The following is an 18,159-nucleotide window of genomic DNA, read 5'->3' as shown; positions in this document are numbered from 1 at the left end:
CTACTATATATATATATATATATATATATATATATATATATATATTTGTAAGTTCTTCACATGCAAGTTCTTAAATCTTAGAAAAAATCACTGGATAGGATGTCAAAAGAAAAATGTTTTTCACCAAGATTTACATAAGAAAACGAACTTCTTTCGGAATCATTGCATGTTTCCCGCCAGTAATTTCGCCTACCCAACCCATTTCCACCTGTAAATTCTTATCTTTCGCTTCGTCTCGCACCATTAAAATTATTCGTGCCGCTTCTGAAATAAAGAAAAAAAAGATTAATTCACCAGTTTTTAAGAACATTCGCAAGATGGATGGACCTAAACTTGCTGTAGTGAATTCAGTAAAAGTTTTACATACCATTAACTAGCTGCTGCATCGGAATATCTTCAAATTTCAACTTTTCAATTTCTGTTTTAGCTGCCTGCCGATGCTTACCAATTGCCCATGCCTTGTACTCATAACATAGACCTGAAGGCTCCAACAAGAATAACTGTGAACCATTCTGAAAAATTCAATTTTCCACTATTTTTATATCCATAAAATTTGGGGCTAATTGCCAGCAGTTCGCTTTAAAGGAAAACCAATGTCGTTCTTAGCAATTTTCACACCAACGCGTTGCGTTAAACGGAAAATGAGAAGAAATACCGTCATTTTTTAATTTAAAAAAATGCAAAGACTTGCCTTTTCGTCCCAAGCAGTCAGGAATATTGAAGCCCCAAAAGGTCTACTGATACCAAGTGTATATACATGAACATATTCGGCTAACTGGAAATCCACTTAGATTACATGGAAACAAAATTAATGCTTTATTTTAAGAATATTGTTGAGCATAAGCTTGTTGAAGACAACAAAATAAGGTTAGAATTTTCGGCTTTTTGTTTTAGGTTTTCAACCCAGTTGCAAAGTAAATTTTCAACCCTGCGAAGGGAAATAACAAATTCATATATTTTTAAATAGAAAGTCTTAAACACGTCGAATGTTCAACGGATAAGTCATTTACATACTACGAATACCTTGAAAAGGAAGAGTGCAAATAATAATGGACTGAATAATATTACATAATTTGGAATGTAAATGTCTGCAGAGACGTTTACTGAACAGCTCGGTTTAAACTATTTATGTTTGTAAACACGTCCAAATAATGCTACAAGTTGAAAAACAAAAAGAACCAACCTGATTTGCCAGCTTTTTTATTGGAATCGGTGCTCGATACTCTTTCAAATAATTGAGTGCTTCACTTACTGCATAATCTAGAAGTGCCCTGCAATCTGGATATATACCTGCCATCGCACAACCAATGTATTCGCCTGCATTTGCCATTCTTGGGTTCGCATTCTAAAAAAAAACCACACTTACCTACACATAACCATTAAAAAGTTTTATTTTCTAGTGGTGGACATCGTACTTTCTTGTGCTATAATGATGGAAATGATAATTTTATACTTACAGCAGATTGTACAACATCATATCTGGAACTATCACATCAGTATAAATTTAGGTTTAATCAGATAAAGTTTTCCTGCACTGCTAATAAATTGCTGTCGAAGTTATTAAGAGAAACTGCAGAATAATTCGAGTTCCCGGAGAATCAGAAAGAAAACAAACAAGAGGAAAACAAAGAAAAATCCGGAAACATTCATACTTCGACATATAATTTCGAGGTGATTAGCTTATCAGCTGCCGTAACAACACCATCTTTTCCTCGTATAGCAATCATTGTACCACCATTATCAACCGCTTTTTGGGCATATTCAACTGAAAAGTCGATTGGGAACGAGTAAAATTAACTAAAAAAAACGCTAAATTTCCAATGGATATTCTAGACTTCGGATTATAAAACTTCAGTACTAACGCATTCCCACTAAACGATCCCTAAATCTAGGCCAAAGATAAATGCCAATATGATAATCCAATTCAATCTTTCTTGAAGAAGTGGGGTCATGAGAAGATTATTGCTCCAATGATTTACTAAAACTATTACAAATAAAATTACTTCACTACGATAAAATGATTGTCATCGGGGAAATTAACTGGTTATAATAAAATAGCTACGATTACCAAAAAGATTTATTTTTATAATTATCTATTATTAGAGCTTTCCTTTATATTGTTAGAGCTTTTCCTATTGTTACCTATTATTAGAAATTTTTTCGACATGATAATTAATTTGACACTATAATATTAGAAACGAAATAAAAACAAATGAAAAGTGGTATACCCTGGAAAATACGTCCATCCGGTGAGAAAGTTGCAGCAGCGAGATCATACCCAGTGCCAATCGAGCTCATCTAAAAGTATATACTCTATGCTGAAAACATTACCATTTATCACTCCTATCACTTACATAACACTACCATCTATCACTCTTATCACTTACATAATTTATCACTCTTATTACTTACACTTACTAACGTAACATGCCATCATTCACGCGTACGCCGAATCCCACCGCCAGGCAGAATAGCTTCTCAGGGCTTCATTATCAAAATTTAACTCCTCTCACTATGCAACATCTTACGTAGCTCCTTGATGCTCGCATAACTTAGATACTAATTTACTTAATACTTATTCATCTATTCGTTTATTTATTTACTTTTCTACATATGTTTACTTTTTACTTGAATGTTTTTTTTTCACATATATTACTTTATTATATTTACTTATCATAGATATTTAACTTACCATTTATATTAACCTTTTCATTCCTTTTCCTATGTCTTCTGACTTAATTATTCATCTATTTGTATGTTAGCATGTTTTCATGCTTATCTTCTGTCGATTAGGTATATCAGAGGGTTTTTTCTTTTGAAAGCAAGAGGAAAAATTTCGTGAAATTTTTTACTACCACAATTTGAACTATTTTTTCAATTTGAATAAATTTCCGTTTAAATAAATCTGAAAACTAAAATTTAATCGACTGAGGATTCCTAAAATAAACTCGAGGGAAACTGAAATTTGACTTGAAGATTTTAAAATTTCATTAGATTTCAGGGCTATTCATGTAAAGGAAAGCATAAAAATCAGCAGCAAAATGCAGAACCTGTGAAAATGCAAAACCCCGAAGCTTAAAATGGGTGATCTTGTACGTGATGCGTTGCGTACCGTAAGCATTTATTCTACAGTATTTATTCTGTCACTGGTTGGACGGTTTTTATTTCATATTCTCATATTTATTTCATATTTTTATTTCATAGAGAAATAAGGTTTACAAAAATTACTATCACATATATTGGAATCGTTATTCGTATCATATTGCAGTTTCTTCCAAAGTTGCTGATATATTTTATCAGCAGTATATTGATTAGCGCGTAATAAATGGCAAGCACTGCAAATACAGTACTACTGATACTGTTATCATGTTAAATAATCATTATTGCTTGTTTTAACATGCAGGATAAGTATTACAGACGGGTATCGATGAGGAATTGGAAGAACTAGTCGCGAATGCCATAGTTCAAAGTTGGAGTGAAAATCGCTCAAAAAGTGTAATCAGTAAGCCATCAACCAAACGGAAATTAAAGAACAAAACTAATGTTAGTGATATCAATGCCCGAAAAATCAAAACAATATGTGGTGTAAAACCTTTTCAAGAGTTTCTGGTTATTCAGTGTTTTTATTTTGCTAAATTTTATGAATATTTTACTTGGTTTTCATTCCTCATGATTTCAGGAACCAAACTTAACCAAAGTTCGAATTATAGCCGAACACTTATGGAGGCGCTTGGAGCAAATATACGACACCAAACTACAAATTTGGAAACGGAATGAGGAAAAAATGATAGATGAAATGATAACTAGGCTTCGACATGAATATAAAGAAAATCTTTTATTAAAACAGAAACAAGTTTGTATATTTTGTGATTTTAAGTCATTTCAGGTTCTCAAATCAATACCTTATATGTTTTAAACAAATTTAAATATGAATTCAACAAAGAATAATGTGGTTTAAGGAGTAAAGCTGCATTTCCATAGGCTTTCATGGTTGTTCTTTTTCTATCCTTCGTTGTGTCTAAACACACACGAATTGAAGGATATTTAATATTCATTGTGATGAGTAGAATAATTTAAAGACGATATTGTTTGAAAAAGAAAAAATGAAATCCCTTGAGTCAACTAAATAATCTTTACGCTAAATAATAATAAATACTGTTTGAAATAATAAATTTTTAGCTGGAAGAATTAGCGGAGCGTAAGAACGATGAATACAGGAATAAGGAAGATTGCCTACGGGAGGATATTCGAGTGACTTTTGAGGTATTCAACTTTTGTTTTTACTTTGCAGTTAAACATCTATAAATGCTTCACCACTTTCAGTAAGCTTATAGTATTGCTGGTTTTCAGAACAGAAAACTAGAATGTGAAAAAGCTTGGCGAGAGATCGAAATGGTGAAGAAAGAGTTACGATTTCAGAAGGAGTTGTTGGATAATGCTCGAGCGAACTTCCAGTCGTAAGTTGATAGTCATCCTTGACGCTAACCTAATAGCTAAGATATACAGTTTACTGTATATTTACTTAAATGTTCGTTCAAAAACTGCCTTTTGTGGAGAAATTAATAAATATTTTGCGTAATTTGAGAGAATCAGAAGTAATTATTGCCAAGAAGTGAAGAAAAAATGTTTGACTTGATATAATTTAGGAAAAAAGACAACGAACTGTATCTTATAGAGCAAGAAAGATGTTCACTGGAGCAGATCAGGGATGGTCTGAGGATTCATGAAAGGAGTCTTGATCAAAGATTGCAAGAAGCGATTAGAAAAGCACGCGAAAAGGACAAAACTCAACTAACGCAAATGGTATCCTTATTTCATTTCTGACGATTCTTATCATCAAATTAATTTTGAATAACTTTGTTATTGGTAAGGAATTTAGATTTCCGAATGGAATAAAAAAGAAGCGACACTATCGAAGAAATATGAAATGGTTTGGAATAAAATATGTGAAATTTCGAGTGAACAGCAATTTTCTGCCAAGGAAGCAACACGTTTAAAAAAACTACAGGTATATCTTTTATTTGAATATATTATTAACATTTAATAATGGTATAGTTTTGAAATATTATATCTCGTTATTTATTCGTGATATATTTTATGGTACAAATTCTTTTTATTTCTTTTTAGCACTGACGAAGACATTTAGTGAAGGGTCAGAACCCAAAAGGAGAACTCGAGAACTTGGTATTTCAGTTTTTCGAATGCAAAACATGTGATTTCTGATTATTCCCCCAAAAAAATAAGAAAAAATGATTTTTTCCAGGAAAAAGTGATCCAACAACAGAAGAAGCTCACAGAAACTAAACAAGCTTTAAATTGTGCTTTAAATAAACAACGGAAGACTAATGAAGATTTGGAGCGCGTTAAAAAAGAGAAAGAGAAGTTATCCGAAACGGTTCTTTAATTTATCCATTCATTCGTGTACTGAATTCTCCATATGCAGCCGAAAGTTGTAAGGCATTCTAGAACGAGAAATCACTCTAGAGTAAATTTAAATTTGTCAAAATATTGGTGTTCCTTAAGGGATTTTAACTTATTTTCTAGGGCCATAGAATAGTTTCAATACTTTTTCAAACTGTTCGCCAATAAAAGTTCAGCAAGCCAAACTCGATTTAAACCCCGATTATAAGAGTAAAAACATTAAAAACATTTTTTGAGATGCGTCCGATAATTGTTTTAGGTCAGTTTCCCTTACAAATAAGTAAATGTCTTTTTTGCGCGTTTCATGTATCATTTGGTTCAAGTTTAAGAATCAGAAGTTGATGGAAAGATTGGAAAAACGAGATGCAACAATTAACAGTTTAAAGAAACAATTAAAATTGATAGAAGAATCGGCTGCCTTACGTATCAGTGAGTTGAAATTCCAGCACAAGTTAACCGTAAGTAAATTTTTTACAAATTTGGGCCCTGTACTTTTCTAATGCCGACAGGGAGAAAGTTAAATAAATAGAAACGATCCACTTATCTGCATTGCATGTTTATACTTCAATTATGGTTTGAAACAAGTAATTAGACATGACTAGCTGATGCCACATGCAAGTTGAAAAATGGATCGGCTAGATTCAGGAAGTATAGAGAACGATCGAATCTTTCCAGGTAAACAAACTGCAAGCGCTCAGTAGAGAACTACACAGATTCCATTTTAGTGCATTCGAGAAATTTGATCGACCCTATCCTCATCCTACCGCGGCAGTAGCAGCAAGGTTTTAAAATAATCGATTTTCTAAATTAATCGTATTTCCAATTAATCATTGCATCAATTTTCATCGTTCTAGGATGACAACGATCGACTCTGCTTCTTCATCAACTCTTACGGAGTCGTCGTTGGAGCAGCATTTCCGTGATAGAATGAAAGGTTTCGATTTCACGAAGCAAGTAAGATTATCTCCAAGTCAAAAACAATTTAAAATCAGTTTAAAGTCTTGAATAGTAGATAGGGACTAGAACGTAACTCCTCCGTTTTTTCTTGTAAAATTTTAGGAGCTGGACTTAACGTTGAACAAACTGCGCGTAAGAAGTCATTTTCGGCCTCTGGATTACATTCATTCTATTTCTTTATCACATGCTGAAATCAGTGAGCTTGAAAAACCACTATCTAGAAATTCCTCAAGCAAGGAGGTCAAGGTATTTCTTTCTTCTTTTAAAATTTCATAATTTATTCCATATTTTTTGTTCTACATTCTATACAATTTGCACATTTTTTAAAAAACTGTATCTATTAAATTTATCCGTTATAGCGGCTTCAAAGGGATCCTTCGATCATCGAGACAAATCTCGCCCACGGAAAAATGGTGGAGATGGAAGAAAGTGCTGCTCATCCAGATCCAAAAAATGTTGAAAAGGTCGCAAAATTCTTATTAACTCTTAGTGGACTTTCCATTGCTTGTCTCATTATCTTTCCCAATTACTTCCTCCAATTCCTTATTCAGAATACGGAATTGGAGGTGACAAATAATTCAGCGGAAATACATACAGTTGACCCACTAATGGTTCGGTATATGGAAATGGTTCAAGATCAGAAGGAAAAAGTAGAGCCGCTTCTCGAAGAGACGCCAAAGAATGAAGATGTAATAATTTAAAATTAAAAAAAAATTCCTAAGAATCAAAACTTATAAAACCTCCTTCATCTTTTAACAAAGAAGCTGCAAATGAAATATTTTGGCTTAATATGACATCGGATTATGGTAGCTGCAACAGATGGGTAAAGTATGCAAATTGAAGAGGATAGATAGTTAACAATGATTTTTCCAGAACGAACTACCGGAAGAATCATTTGTTATTGAAGCAGGTGAAAGACCAGATACACCCAGCACATCCAGTGATTTCGGCTGGTAAATGGAATTATTATTTTTCATTCAAAAGTGATGTATACGTACCACCTCTCTGTGATCTCTCAACTGCTTTTTTTCTTGTTTTCGTTAGTAATCTTAATATTTGTAAAACACATCCCTCGAAGTTATATTTTCGTTAAAAAATTTTAAAATTTGAGTGAATGCGTCTTTTAACAATATTCTCCTGGCAATGGTGATATATGAAATCATTAAGATAATCAAAATTTAATGGGTCGGAACTTTTAAAACTTGATAGAAACTAAATTTTTCCAGACTTTCTTTATTTTCTCCTACAAAAAATAATTTCCTAATATAGGGAAGCTTGCTCATCTTAAAAGCAAAACTTATTTATTGCATTTGGTTAATTGCGATGTCATTTGCCAATGTACAGGATTTCCGAAACATAAAGAGAAACCTAAGTCTGAAATTTATAAACAAATCTTGAAAGAAAGAAAACAAAGCTTATTTATTGCAGTTGGTTAATTGCGATATCATTTGCCAATATACAGGATTTCCGAAACATAAAGAGAAACCTAAGTTTGAAATTTATAAACAAATGTTGAAAGAAAGAAAACAAAGCTGGGAGGACATATTATCCTACTATCTTCAAAACTACAAATGAACGTTACATGTCACCAGGGTCTCGATGGAGGTCCCAGATCCAAAAGTGCAGTGCGTTGGGTAAATGATGGCGGCTCGAATTTATGCTCTGGTTGGATTGGTCTGCCCGTTTTGAATAAGTCCGAATGCTTCTCTCGTAGCTCCTGAAAATATGGAAAAGTGCGAGGGCGAAGATCCGATCTCCTTAAGAAATCAGACAAGTATTGCGGAAAGCACTCAGGTAGATTCGTTCTGGTGAAGTTAGGGAAGTAAGTAATTGGTGCAGAATGAGAGTGATTACACATAAGAATCCGATGCTTTGTGAATCATCTACAGTTGTTGTAAGCAATATACCTGATTATCCCAGAAACGTTCGCGAGGATAGCTTCGTTCATTTCCTCGCAGTGTTTCCCAGCCCTGAAATAATTCCGCTCAAAAAAAAAAAAGAATCAGATGAAGGAAATGTTTATTTGGTGTATGGGATTTGTCTTTTTCGAAAATCAAAGTAAAACTTTAAAAAAAGGTAAAACTTACCCTAACTTCATACTTCCAATAATAATAGCTAGCTTCGATGAGAATCCACGCCATAAAGAGTTTTGGTACTACGGCTCGTACCAGTGAACCATAAAATATACCCTAAAAGAATTTTTCATTTCAAAATATCCATAGAAAATGTTAGATTAGTTGGTTTCGCAGAGAATGTTTCACAGAAAATTGTCATTCAATAGAGGTAGGCAATATATTCGTAAGAATCGGGGTACTGCCGTGGTAAAACTGGGATAAACTTAAGGAGGGAAAGATGAGTTTACAAAAAAATTAAAATCTATGGATTCGTCATGCAGCTGCGTTTCAATTATAAAGGATCCATCGACTACAGTAGATACATATTAGATCTAATTAGGATTGACCGGGGAATGTAAGCGGGTTGAAATAGTAAAATGTATCAAAATCAAAGAAAAACAATGCTCTGAAACTTGCAAATGTTGGCTTTAAGAAATGTTTATAAAGCTTATCCATCGGTGTACGGTACAACATGCGGATAGGATTAAGCTGTCTATGTACAGCATCAACATGGATTGGTTCGTCCGGATGAAGCTGTTGATCTAGAACCCATTTCCTGAAGTTCAAATTTAATTCATCACATCCTAATATTTCAAGGAACAATTTAACAGCTGAGTTAAAAAATGAATGAAACTGAAACTGCTTAAATTATATTAGAAAGCAAAAGACAGAGTGGAATGCTTTTTCGTGCACTTCAATCATCAAAACAACTTATTCATCCTTCCAGCACATTGTTTCATTATGATGGCTTGCTAAGTTATTTTTTCTTTTTATAAGATTGCATCATGATTTCAATTTGTTTTCCCATAACTTCCTCAATTATATTTCTAATTTCAAAATGATATGTTCCAAATAAAATCAACTAACGAGTGGAACGAATCTACATAGCTTACTTTCGCCATTCTCTTTCAGCAGGAGTAAGACCTGCTGCTCGCGCCCGTTCGTCAGCCATATGCAGTTCTAAACTCATTGGTTCATGTTTCAAATGTGGCACTTTGTCACTCTGAAATTACAACGAAAAATCCACATGAGGGCAGGAACGTGCTATCTTTGCTTCGTTTTATGAAAAGAAATAAAATATATTAAGCCAAATTAAAAACTCGATATAAATGAATTCTATAGTTTCGGCTAACACATAACCATTGTTACATGAAGATCACATGAAGTCGTACAAATGATGGTCGTTCATGCAATCAAAATATAACATACACACAATAAAAATGCAAAAGTCTTTAAAATGATACCTTCTGAATAATCGATGGTGGTGGTAAGCCTGATCGCGTATAGGGTGAATCACCCTTCTGACGAGTATATGGTTCAATCTCGTCATCGCTAACTGCTCTCGGTTTATGGTACTGATTACCCATTTTGTAATCAAACTGACGTGATCTGAAATTTCAGAAGAATGAAAACGATGCATAAAATATATTTCTTGGGAGGAGGAAGTTAAGCGAGCTAGGACGAAAGATATTTCGATATAAATCAAATAACAATCAAAAATCCTTTGATATCCGGAAAGAGGCAAATTTTATGAACCCAAAATGAACATAGAGATGCGGACATCAAGACATATGGAATCGGAGAAGAAAAGACCCAGAGGACTCGTGAAATCGAGAATTTATGTATTATGAAGGATGATTCACAAGATAATGAAGAATAGGAGGGGGAATCTGCTTAACAAACTCCTAAATGAAGGATGATTCACAAGATGATGAAGAATAGGAGGGGGAATCCGCTTAACAAACTCCTAATCTAAGTTAATTCATCCTATTTGCAGAAAGAAAAAGAAACATGAGATTAGAAAACAGTGAAGTTGTTAGTATTGGAAACATATGGGTTCAAAGAAAACTGATTAAATTGTGCGAATCTAAATGAAGCCTTAATCTGTCGTCGTAATTAGAATCAAAAAAAAACTCGCAAATTAGTCAAAAACATTTGCAACCAACGCTTGGGACACACTTTTTCAGTGCGCCCACATTGTTAGTTGCCATTCCTGCCTTTTCGCCGTTCCAGACTCGGGCGCATCTTCCGCACTTCCGCGGTCTCCACTGGCATGTTAGTGGTAGAGGGCATGGAGATCAGAATGCATCGATTTGGAAATTTTCAATTATCTCATCATATTGATCTGAATTTAAGTTAATCTTACATTTGAGTAAGCACGAAAGATCTGATGCCATTTATACCGTGTGTTTGTAAAGGTGATCATCAAATTTGGGGATAAATTGAATGGAGGAAGTCTCAAGAGTAAAAGTGATGAAGTTTGAGCAATCTGTAGCAATAAAGGTAGACTTAATTTACAATAACTTTATTTTTCCGGATACTTTCGGTTAGTTCTGAAAGATTATCTGTAATAGGTTGATGCATATCGCTCTCTTGCTTTTGTAGTAGAATTACGATTATTGGATCCCTGAATTTCAAGATATTCCTGTATTTGGTGCTTCATAGCCGACGTGTTTGATTATATGCCGATCATCGGGATCAAGAAGTCGGTCATCGATCGATACATGGGCAGAGTATATAGTAAATGCTGAAATTTTTTTATGTCCTTTAAATTTTGTTATATCCCTAATTTTGATACGGTTGTCATTATTTTAAAAACCAAAACTTTAGGCGGTTAGAAAAAATTCTATTCTTGGAAGGTGGACCATTCCGAATTTATTTATTTGCAACATAATGCTATCTCACATTTTTTAGCTCAAAAAGAGTTCGAGGCTTTGTTATTCGATTATGGCTTAGAGCTCGATGAAGTGGTTCGTTTTTAAGGCCTGTTTTTTTTTGATGCAAATGATATTAAGTATTTGTTACCTTTGGATTTAGATAGCATGGGTGAAATATTTGATATTTTTTGGTTCAGATTGCATAAAAAGTTCGTTATCTATTGTTTTTAGATGACGTGAGGCATCTTGCTTCGGGTATAAGTGGCATAAAGCTTCACTTTTCTATTTAACTGGCGGAAATTATTTTAATTTTTACCATAGGTGAAATAGGTTGTTTATTCCAACTTTCGTTAGATTTTAAGCATGTTTTAACTAACCTGTTTATATTTTAAGATTGCTATTGTGAATCATTTCTGAGTGATGAAGTATTATGACACCGCGTCACTGGTGAAAAATATGTAGTAGTGGACCTATGAGCACTTTATTATCCTTGTGTATACCATGTAATTACCTGAGTGGTCTGATTTTTGAAGACAAGCGAGAAAGCAGCAGCACAAAAAGAACAAGGTTTGATAACCGACAAGGATGTGAATAAATTATGTGACGAGGAAATATATAAAATAGAATTGCCAGCAAATCGTTATGATTTGCTCTGTATTGAAGGTCTTTCGCGTGCCTTGCGGATATTCAGAAATGAGTGAGTTAAAATATTGCTATTAATTCTCAAGAATCGTTATGTTTAGGTGAATTTTAATATGGTATAGTGAAACAAAGTCAAACTAAACTACCTATTCCTACAAATGTCTTGTTCCGTTCAAACGGGAGTTTTTGTTATTTCAGGATGCAGCCACCAACTTATCAGCGGTGGAGGTCGTCTCATCCTCGACATCAAATAATTATTAAGCCTGAAGTTCTGTCGATACGACCATTCGTCGTAGGAGCCGTTTTGGTCGGTGTCAAATTAGATGCTGATTCTTATGCTTCACTGATTGATTTGCAAGATAAATTACATCAGAATTTATGCCGAAAGAGAACTTTAGTAGCAATTGGTACTCATGACTTGGATACAGTTCAAGGTTTTATTTTTTCATTTTTTGTTTTGAATCGTTTCAATTTATTTTCGGACTTTGTAACATCATCTTTTTTCTCTGAATAGGACTCTTCCGTAAGGTATTCTGTTTCAGGTCCTTTTTATTACGGAGCAGAGAAACCAGCTGAGTTGAGGTTCAGACCATTGAATCAAACAACGGAGTATACGGCAGAGGAAATGATGGTTTTATATTCGGTGAAAATTTCTTCATATGACAAATTAGGTCCTAAAAAATTTTTAAATTTCATTTTGACTACCATTCTTCCGGCATGCTCATATTTTATGAGAGTGTCAATTCGAACATATTTGCGAAATTTTGGAGGAAGGAAGTCTGTGCGAAAGTAATTCATAAATTAAGTGTTTATTACTCATAATTGTTTTTGCAGGGGGATAGCCATTTGAAACCATATCTTCCGATTATTATTGATAAGGAGCGATATCCGGTAATTAGAGATAAAAATGGGATTGTATTGTCTATGCCTCCCATTATCAATGGTCATTATTCATATTCTTCCAGTTAAAGTTTTTGAAACTAATTTAAACTTTAAATTAGTTGTTTTTCAGTCGTTTCTGTCATTTATGGTTCCAATTTTTCTTTTTTTTGCATTTCAGGAGAACATTCGAAAATTCAGCTTAGTACTCGCAATATATTAGTCGAAGTAACAGCCACAGATCTGGAGAAAGCTAAAATAGTGCTTAATACAATTGTTTCAATGTTCAGCCAATATACATCAGATGGGACTGAAGATGACACTTCGTCCCTGTTAGTCTTTATTGCCGTTACTAATTTCGAAGTTAAAATTTTTAACTTCCATTATTATTGTAATAGGTCCAGTTGATGACATGGGAACAAAAATTATATGCAAAAATGTACATTTTGTTAGTTATTTGCACTGGGATTTTAGAAATCTTTTCAGTGTTGAGCCAGTGGAAGTTATTTCAGTCGATGGTACCAAGCACGAATATCCGGTATGTTCATTTCAAAAATTTATGTTTGATAAATGGATAGGCTGTTCTAGATGAATATCTGTAGTTTTTATCCTATTGTTAATGTTTCCTTCGGTTCGATTGATACAGACAAATATTTATGATAAAGACTTTGTTGACTGACGGAGAATTCATTCTTCGTAAACCTTACAAGGCAATCGCCGGGATAATATCCTATAGATTCAATAATTAGTTAGGTTGTTCTTATTGTTGTTCTCGTGGAGAAAATTTCGTGAAAATTTGGTTAAGGTTGTAGTTTAGCACAAAAGAGAAATAGTTTTAGTGGAGTATAAATTGGTAATACTGTTGAACCGAATCGAAACACACTGTTAACCGTATGAGTCAAATGAACGGAATCACAAGTGAGAATAGTTTACAATATTATGAAGATCGCATGTGAGCTTGTTTTTCCGATCAAAAGATGAGTGCTGGATAAATGATTCATCACTAGGCATTGAAACATTTATTTTCTTTATTATTACTTTTTATGTGCAATGAATCATTTCATCTAACATATCCAAAATTAAGGGGCTTCCTTTATTGATTATATTAGTTATTCAAAGATATTTCTACAATACAAAGAAAAGACATTTCGATCATTTCAATATATTTCTATATTATAGAAATATTTCGGGTTTCTTGACAATCCTATACACTTTAAAAGTGTTATTATTGATGGAACTTTTTTTTCTCTTATATAGAAGTACGAGTTTCTGTTTGCGGAATCAGTCTTTTGCTTTGGTCACGCATTCGTATTTCGTGTTTTGAAAAAAAAGTCAATCAGTAATTTCAAACTTTATGCCACCATAAAGTTTTCATTTGAAATTTGAAATTAGAATTGTTTTACCTATTATTCGTACATTTCGGAATCAAAAAAGAAATTCTAATTGCAATTTCTCGTCTGGTTTTGTAATATTTTTCGCTCATCGCATGGGCGAAATGAGATATAATTGTGAATCACTGTGCGAATGGTTTGCACGGGGTAATATCAGATGATGTTGTTCCACTGCAAGAAGGCTTCGTGAACGATATGCTGCTCTCTGAAAACACATTACTTTCGTAACATCGTAGAAGCAGGGAAGGAGATTATATGATTATCTTGGGAAAAAGGAAAAACAGTCGCTTTAATTCACCCTGATTGTCCCAGCGCTTTGTTTAGTAACATTGCTCTAAGACTGGTAAATTATTCATTATAATATCGTTCTAATGTCCGGATAGTTAACAACTGGTAATGTATTTTTACTCTGGGATTGATAAGCCGCACCAGTGCGGAATCCCCTGCATCCATGATGCGACCATTAAGGATCAACTACAAACTAGAAATAACTAAAAATATGTGGGTCTTCAATCTTATATAATTTGTGCTATAAAATGGTTTTCCATTTTATATATTTTTAGTCTCGAATACTATGTATTATATATTATATACAAATATGTTGCTCTCACTTGTGTAAGATATTATAAAATCGTCAATTCTTTTTGCTTCAGGATCTCAGTGATAGGTCGATGGTAGTAAGCGTTAAAAGCATCAACAGAAGAATTGGACTGAACTTAGAAGCTGCGGAAATGTGCTCTCTTCTGAATAAAATGTCACTTAGAACGCAATTACATTCAGAAGAGGAAAGCCAAGATCTTTTAGAAGTAAGCTAGGTGGTTACAGTCTGGTCCAGATACAAATACATTATTTTTACTTCTATTTGATAGGACCAACATTTGTAGAATGTTGTTTTGATGTGTTTCAGGTCCGAGTACCTGTAACGAGAACTGATGTATTACATGAATGTGACGTGGCAGAAGATGTTGCTATTGCATATGGCTTTAACCGGATTGAACAAAAGTTTCCAGAAGCTTATACTACTGGGGAGGCATTTCCGTTGAATAAGTTAACAGATTTGCTCCGATATGACATTGCTGCTGCCGGTTGGACTGAAACATTGAACTTTGCTTTGGTTAGTTGAAACTGAATGTCGAAATGTTGCAATAATTTATGCGAGTTTTTTCACGGCTGAAACTTTCACATGATATAGATGATTATACTGCATGACTTCAGTGTAGCCGTGATGACATATCTGTGAAGCTAAGAAAACCGGATAATCTCAAGCATGCCGTCAAAATATCGAATCCAAAGACATCCGAATTTCAGGTCAAATATATCCATATTTGGAGTAAATTTCGACAAAAAAATTTTACAAAAAAAGAAAACGACAAAAAAATGGTTACCTGAAGTCACTATTTGGTTGATAATAATTTGTAAGCTGAATTTCTAGATTTATGACTTTTTCATTAGCTGATGTTCTAAACTCATGTAAAATATGTAATGAATACCGGATTTTAGGTGGCCAGGACATCGTTACTTCCTGGTTTATTAAAAACACTTGCTTCTAATAAGGATGTGGCATTGCCTCTTCGATTGTTTGAGATTCAAGATGTGGTTTTGAAAGATTTAACTGCAGGTAATACTATATTTTATTTTTTCTTAAATATAAATTCAAATTCAAACTTTTTAATATAAATTGAAAAATCTTAGTTTTTCTTATTTCCTTAAGCAGTGCGTAAACAGTTTTCGTTCTCGACGTTAAGAATTTGTTTTTTGAATTCATAATCATTTTCTTTCCAGATGTAGGCGCAAGAAATGAGCGTCGCTTGTGTGCTCTGTATTGCAGTAAATCATCAGGCTTTGAGATAATACACGGTTTACTGGATCGAGTTATGCAGCTTCTTGGAGTAAAATGGACCAGAGATGGAACAGGATATTATATTGCTGCGTTTGACGGTATAAATTGATATTAGGGGTCTGAACGATGCAAATTAGCAATTAGAACTTTTTTATTTAATCCCGAAATTTGTTTCCGCAATTTCTGCCAAGTAATTTGTTGGAAATTATTACGAGATTTTACAGAAAGGGCAACGAATGAGACACCACTTATCGATGAGTGTAACTCAAGATATCAGGAAGAACATTGTTTAAGAATATCTTTTTCAGATCCCACTTATCTGGATGGACGATGTGCGGAGATCATTGGACCAGCTGGGATTTCCCTAGGTAGAGTTGGTGTCCTCCATCCAAATGTGATAACTGCTTTTGGACTTACACTGCCCGTTTCTGTTATTGATATCAGTATTGAACCATTTTTGTGATAAAATTTAGTTGAATCCGATCATTTCGGTTATTTATCGTTGTTTGCCGTTTCTGATTTGATTATAAAATGGTTGTTATTGTTGTCTGATAAAAATCATATCTCATTTAGCGGCCGCATCAGTCATCTTTATGGTGTGAAACCGCTTTTTTTATCGGAACATAGCATAGAGTTATGGGCGAAGTACGTTTTAGTCCTTGAAGATTTGACATAAATGATGGCTGTATTTTTAGTGAATAATGTGGGGATAGTGTGCATGACATTTTTTTGTGATTTCGATTGGGGAACGCGTTGAATTGTGTTTTATTTTCGAAGTATACTTGCTAAATTGAAGAATTTATTTTGGGGAAATGAGCAAAAATTGAATGGAAGGATTTTTTGCTTCTTGAAACTCCATTGCTGTTAGGAATGATCGGGTTGAGTGTGGATTAGAGCAGATTTTTCTGGTGAAGTTCAATTCAACGTAGGTGTTTGTTGGATAAAGTTAAGTATGATGCATGCTGTTTTTTCAGGTTAATTGCTAAAACTAAATGTCCAGGAGATTTCGTGAGTAATGTACTCGGATTATTTGTTAATCATATTTATTGCAACATGTACTGCGGTAATCGGTGAAGCATTAACTTATATACTCGTATATCGTAGTGAGCAGTACAAACGTTTGAAAAATGAAATGGAACGGAAAACGAAAAAACTGGAACGAAAGGTTTGCTTCATGGGAACTATTCTTTTAACCGAAGACAAAAATACCCGTGACCTTTATTGTGATGAGCTAACATTTTAGTTTTTTTTTATATTGCATATAGAAGTAAAGTACGAATATTAGATCCTTCTGAAAGATAACACTGGTGATCCCTCCATCTATTTGCTGCTTTGGATGATTGTTTTGTTGCCCCAGGACATACATCGGTGTACAGAATGGCACACTTTTTTTTCTGTATATTAATGAAAATTTTTAGTTTATTAGCGAATTTTTTCTGTATATTAATAAAAATTTTTAGTTTATCAGCGTACGAAGCGATTAGAAAGATTGATAAATGCTCAAAACTTCAGAGAGTTTAAGCAGTGAGATAATTAAACTGTTTTCTTAGACAGTTATCTTAAGTTACAAAAAACCTAGCATCTTGAGATACATAAGCGGTAGTTTTCCAGTCGGATCTAAACGTTGGATACTTTTGCAGTATTATTACATCCTAATTAATAATTCAAGGGATTCTATAGACATGCATCCAGCTATCGATTACTCAATCGTTATGAACGATGTTTTCCAGAAAGAGACAACCGCTGAAGCGGACCGTACGGCAAAGCGAAAAATTGATAGGGAAGAGGAAAGGTTAAAAGCGACTAATCGAGATATGAGTATGTTCAAAATGAAAAGTATGCTCGCAATCGGTTTTGCTTTTACAGCGTTGCTATCTACGTTTTCCTCAATATTCGAAGGACGAGTGGTAGCGAAATTGCCCTTCACTCCTGTATCATGGATTCAAGGGTTTTCACACAGGTATGATTTTTATTCCATACTGCATACGATGGATTTTATTGCATTATCATCAGTAATAGTAAGTATTAGTAGATATGTTCTTGAATCTGAGTGGCAAAAAAAGGACACAGCAGTGATCCTTGAATAGAAGGCCACATATATGTGAAGCAGAAGTGTTTGATTGTGAAAAGAATAAACTATCTCGATATAAGAAAAGGAAATAAGTATTTCTGAAAAAATATGGTAGTCTTGTTTTGATATCGTTTTGCAGATTATTGCCTATATATATATATATATATATATATATATATATATATAT

General features: G+C 33.7%; 5 protein-coding genes across 5 annotated transcripts in view; 3 read left to right on the top strand and 2 right to left on the bottom strand.

Moving 5' to 3' along the window:
- LOAG_18444 (hypothetical protein) overlaps positions 1 to 2,485 on the bottom strand; it is a gene marked incomplete at its 3' end in the record, with an annotated part of 2,995 nt that extends 510 nt beyond the window's left edge. Inside the window, exons 1-7 of the mRNA XM_020451103.1 lie at positions 2,413 to 2,485; positions 2,229 to 2,298; positions 1,653 to 1,765; positions 1,184 to 1,345; positions 692 to 775; positions 368 to 512; positions 149 to 264 (exon numbers count right to left, since the gene is read on the bottom strand). Of these exons, the coding sequence (XP_020305141.1) occupies positions 149 to 264; positions 368 to 512; positions 692 to 775; positions 1,184 to 1,345; positions 1,653 to 1,765; positions 2,229 to 2,298 (690 nt within the window). The 5' untranslated portion in view covers positions 2,413 to 2,485. The remainder of the gene's footprint in view (positions 1 to 148; positions 265 to 367; positions 513 to 691; positions 776 to 1,183; positions 1,346 to 1,652; positions 1,766 to 2,228; positions 2,299 to 2,412) is intronic.
- A 595-nt stretch (positions 2,486 to 3,080) lies between these two features.
- Positions 3,081 to 7,335, top strand: LOAG_06228 (hypothetical protein; the record flags this gene model as incomplete). The annotated part of the gene is made up of 15 exons (XM_003141764.1): positions 3,081 to 3,113; positions 3,418 to 3,543; positions 3,680 to 3,853; positions 4,180 to 4,263; positions 4,351 to 4,457; positions 4,647 to 4,803; positions 4,880 to 5,008; positions 5,264 to 5,395; positions 5,751 to 5,879; positions 6,097 to 6,203; positions 6,276 to 6,375; positions 6,481 to 6,624; positions 6,738 to 6,842; positions 6,930 to 7,067; positions 7,252 to 7,335. The coding sequence occupies 15 exons, from the start codon at positions 3,081 to 3,083 to the stop codon at positions 7,333 to 7,335; spliced, it is 1,749 nt and encodes a 582-aa protein (XP_003141812.1).
- Positions 7,336 to 7,791: 456 nt separating this feature from the next.
- Positions 7,792 to 9,890, bottom strand: LOAG_06227 (hypothetical protein). Its single transcript, XM_003141763.2, has 6 exons — positions 9,737 to 9,890; positions 9,386 to 9,495; positions 8,910 to 9,048; positions 8,466 to 8,567; positions 8,286 to 8,348; positions 7,792 to 8,095 (listed from the first exon to the last, which is right to left on the bottom strand). The coding sequence occupies exons 1-6, from the start codon at positions 9,857 to 9,859 to the stop codon at positions 7,964 to 7,966; spliced, it is 669 nt and encodes a 222-aa protein (XP_003141811.1). The 5' UTR covers positions 9,860 to 9,890; the 3' UTR covers positions 7,792 to 7,963.
- A 954-nt stretch (positions 9,891 to 10,844) lies between these two features.
- Positions 10,845 to 16,469, top strand: LOAG_06226 (phenylalanyl-tRNA synthetase). The gene is made up of 14 exons (XM_003141762.2): positions 10,845 to 11,012; positions 11,187 to 11,242; positions 11,683 to 11,846; positions 11,990 to 12,225; positions 12,334 to 12,434; positions 12,626 to 12,734; positions 12,852 to 13,002; positions 13,157 to 13,208; positions 14,715 to 14,867; positions 14,969 to 15,175; positions 15,277 to 15,369; positions 15,562 to 15,679; positions 15,844 to 15,999; positions 16,210 to 16,469. The coding sequence occupies exons 1-14, from the start codon at positions 10,955 to 10,957 to the stop codon at positions 16,362 to 16,364; spliced, it is 1,809 nt and encodes a 602-aa protein (XP_003141810.1). The 5' UTR covers positions 10,845 to 10,954; the 3' UTR covers positions 16,365 to 16,469.
- Positions 16,470 to 16,869: 400 nt separating this feature from the next.
- The window catches only part of LOAG_18443 (hypothetical protein), a 2,341-nt gene continuing 1,051 nt past the window's right edge, over positions 16,870 to 18,159 (top strand). The window contains exons 1-2 of the mRNA XM_020451102.1: positions 16,870 to 17,066; positions 17,632 to 17,861. Coding sequence (XP_020305140.1) covers positions 16,917 to 17,066; positions 17,632 to 17,861 — 380 coding nt within the window. The 5' untranslated portion in view covers positions 16,870 to 16,916. The remainder of the gene's footprint in view (positions 17,067 to 17,631; positions 17,862 to 18,159) is intronic.

The sequence above is a fragment of the Loa loa genome (assembly GCF_000183805.2).
Source record: "Loa loa unplaced genomic scaffold supercont3.315, whole genome shotgun sequence".
NCBI lineage: Eukaryota > Metazoa > Nematoda > Chromadorea > Rhabditida > Onchocercidae > Loa > Loa loa.
The sequence above is the reverse complement of the archived record's forward strand: the minus strand, read 5'-3'. Positions and strand labels throughout refer to the sequence as shown.

What these genes read in the sequence shown, in the direction of transcription:
- LOAG_06227 (XM_003141763.2), bottom strand. Translation starts at nt 9,859, where the DNA reads ATGGGTAATCAGTACCATAAACCGAGAGCAGTTAGCGATGACGAGATT. An exon ending in GCTGAAAGAGAATGGCGAAA is followed by an intron (nt 9,049 to 9,385) that starts GTAAGCTATGTA and finishes TTTGAACTTCAG; the next exon opens with GAAATGGGTTCTAGATCAAC. An exon ending in ATTTCTTAAAGCCAACATTT is followed by an intron (nt 8,568 to 8,909) that starts GCAAGTTTCAGA and finishes AAATTCTTTTAG; the next exon opens with GGTATATTTTATGGTTCACT.
- LOAG_06226 (XM_003141762.2), top strand. Translation starts at nt 10,955, where the DNA reads ATGCCGATCATCGGGATCAAGAAGTCGGTCATCGATCGATACATGGGC. An exon ending in TGACTTGGATACAGTTCAAG is followed by an intron (nt 12,226 to 12,333) that starts GTTTTATTTTTT and finishes ATTCTGTTTCAG; the next exon opens with GTCCTTTTTATTACGGAGCA. An exon ending in AAAGCCAAGATCTTTTAGAA is followed by an intron (nt 14,868 to 14,968) that starts GTAAGCTAGGTG and finishes GATGTGTTTCAG; the next exon opens with GTCCGAGTACCTGTAACGAG.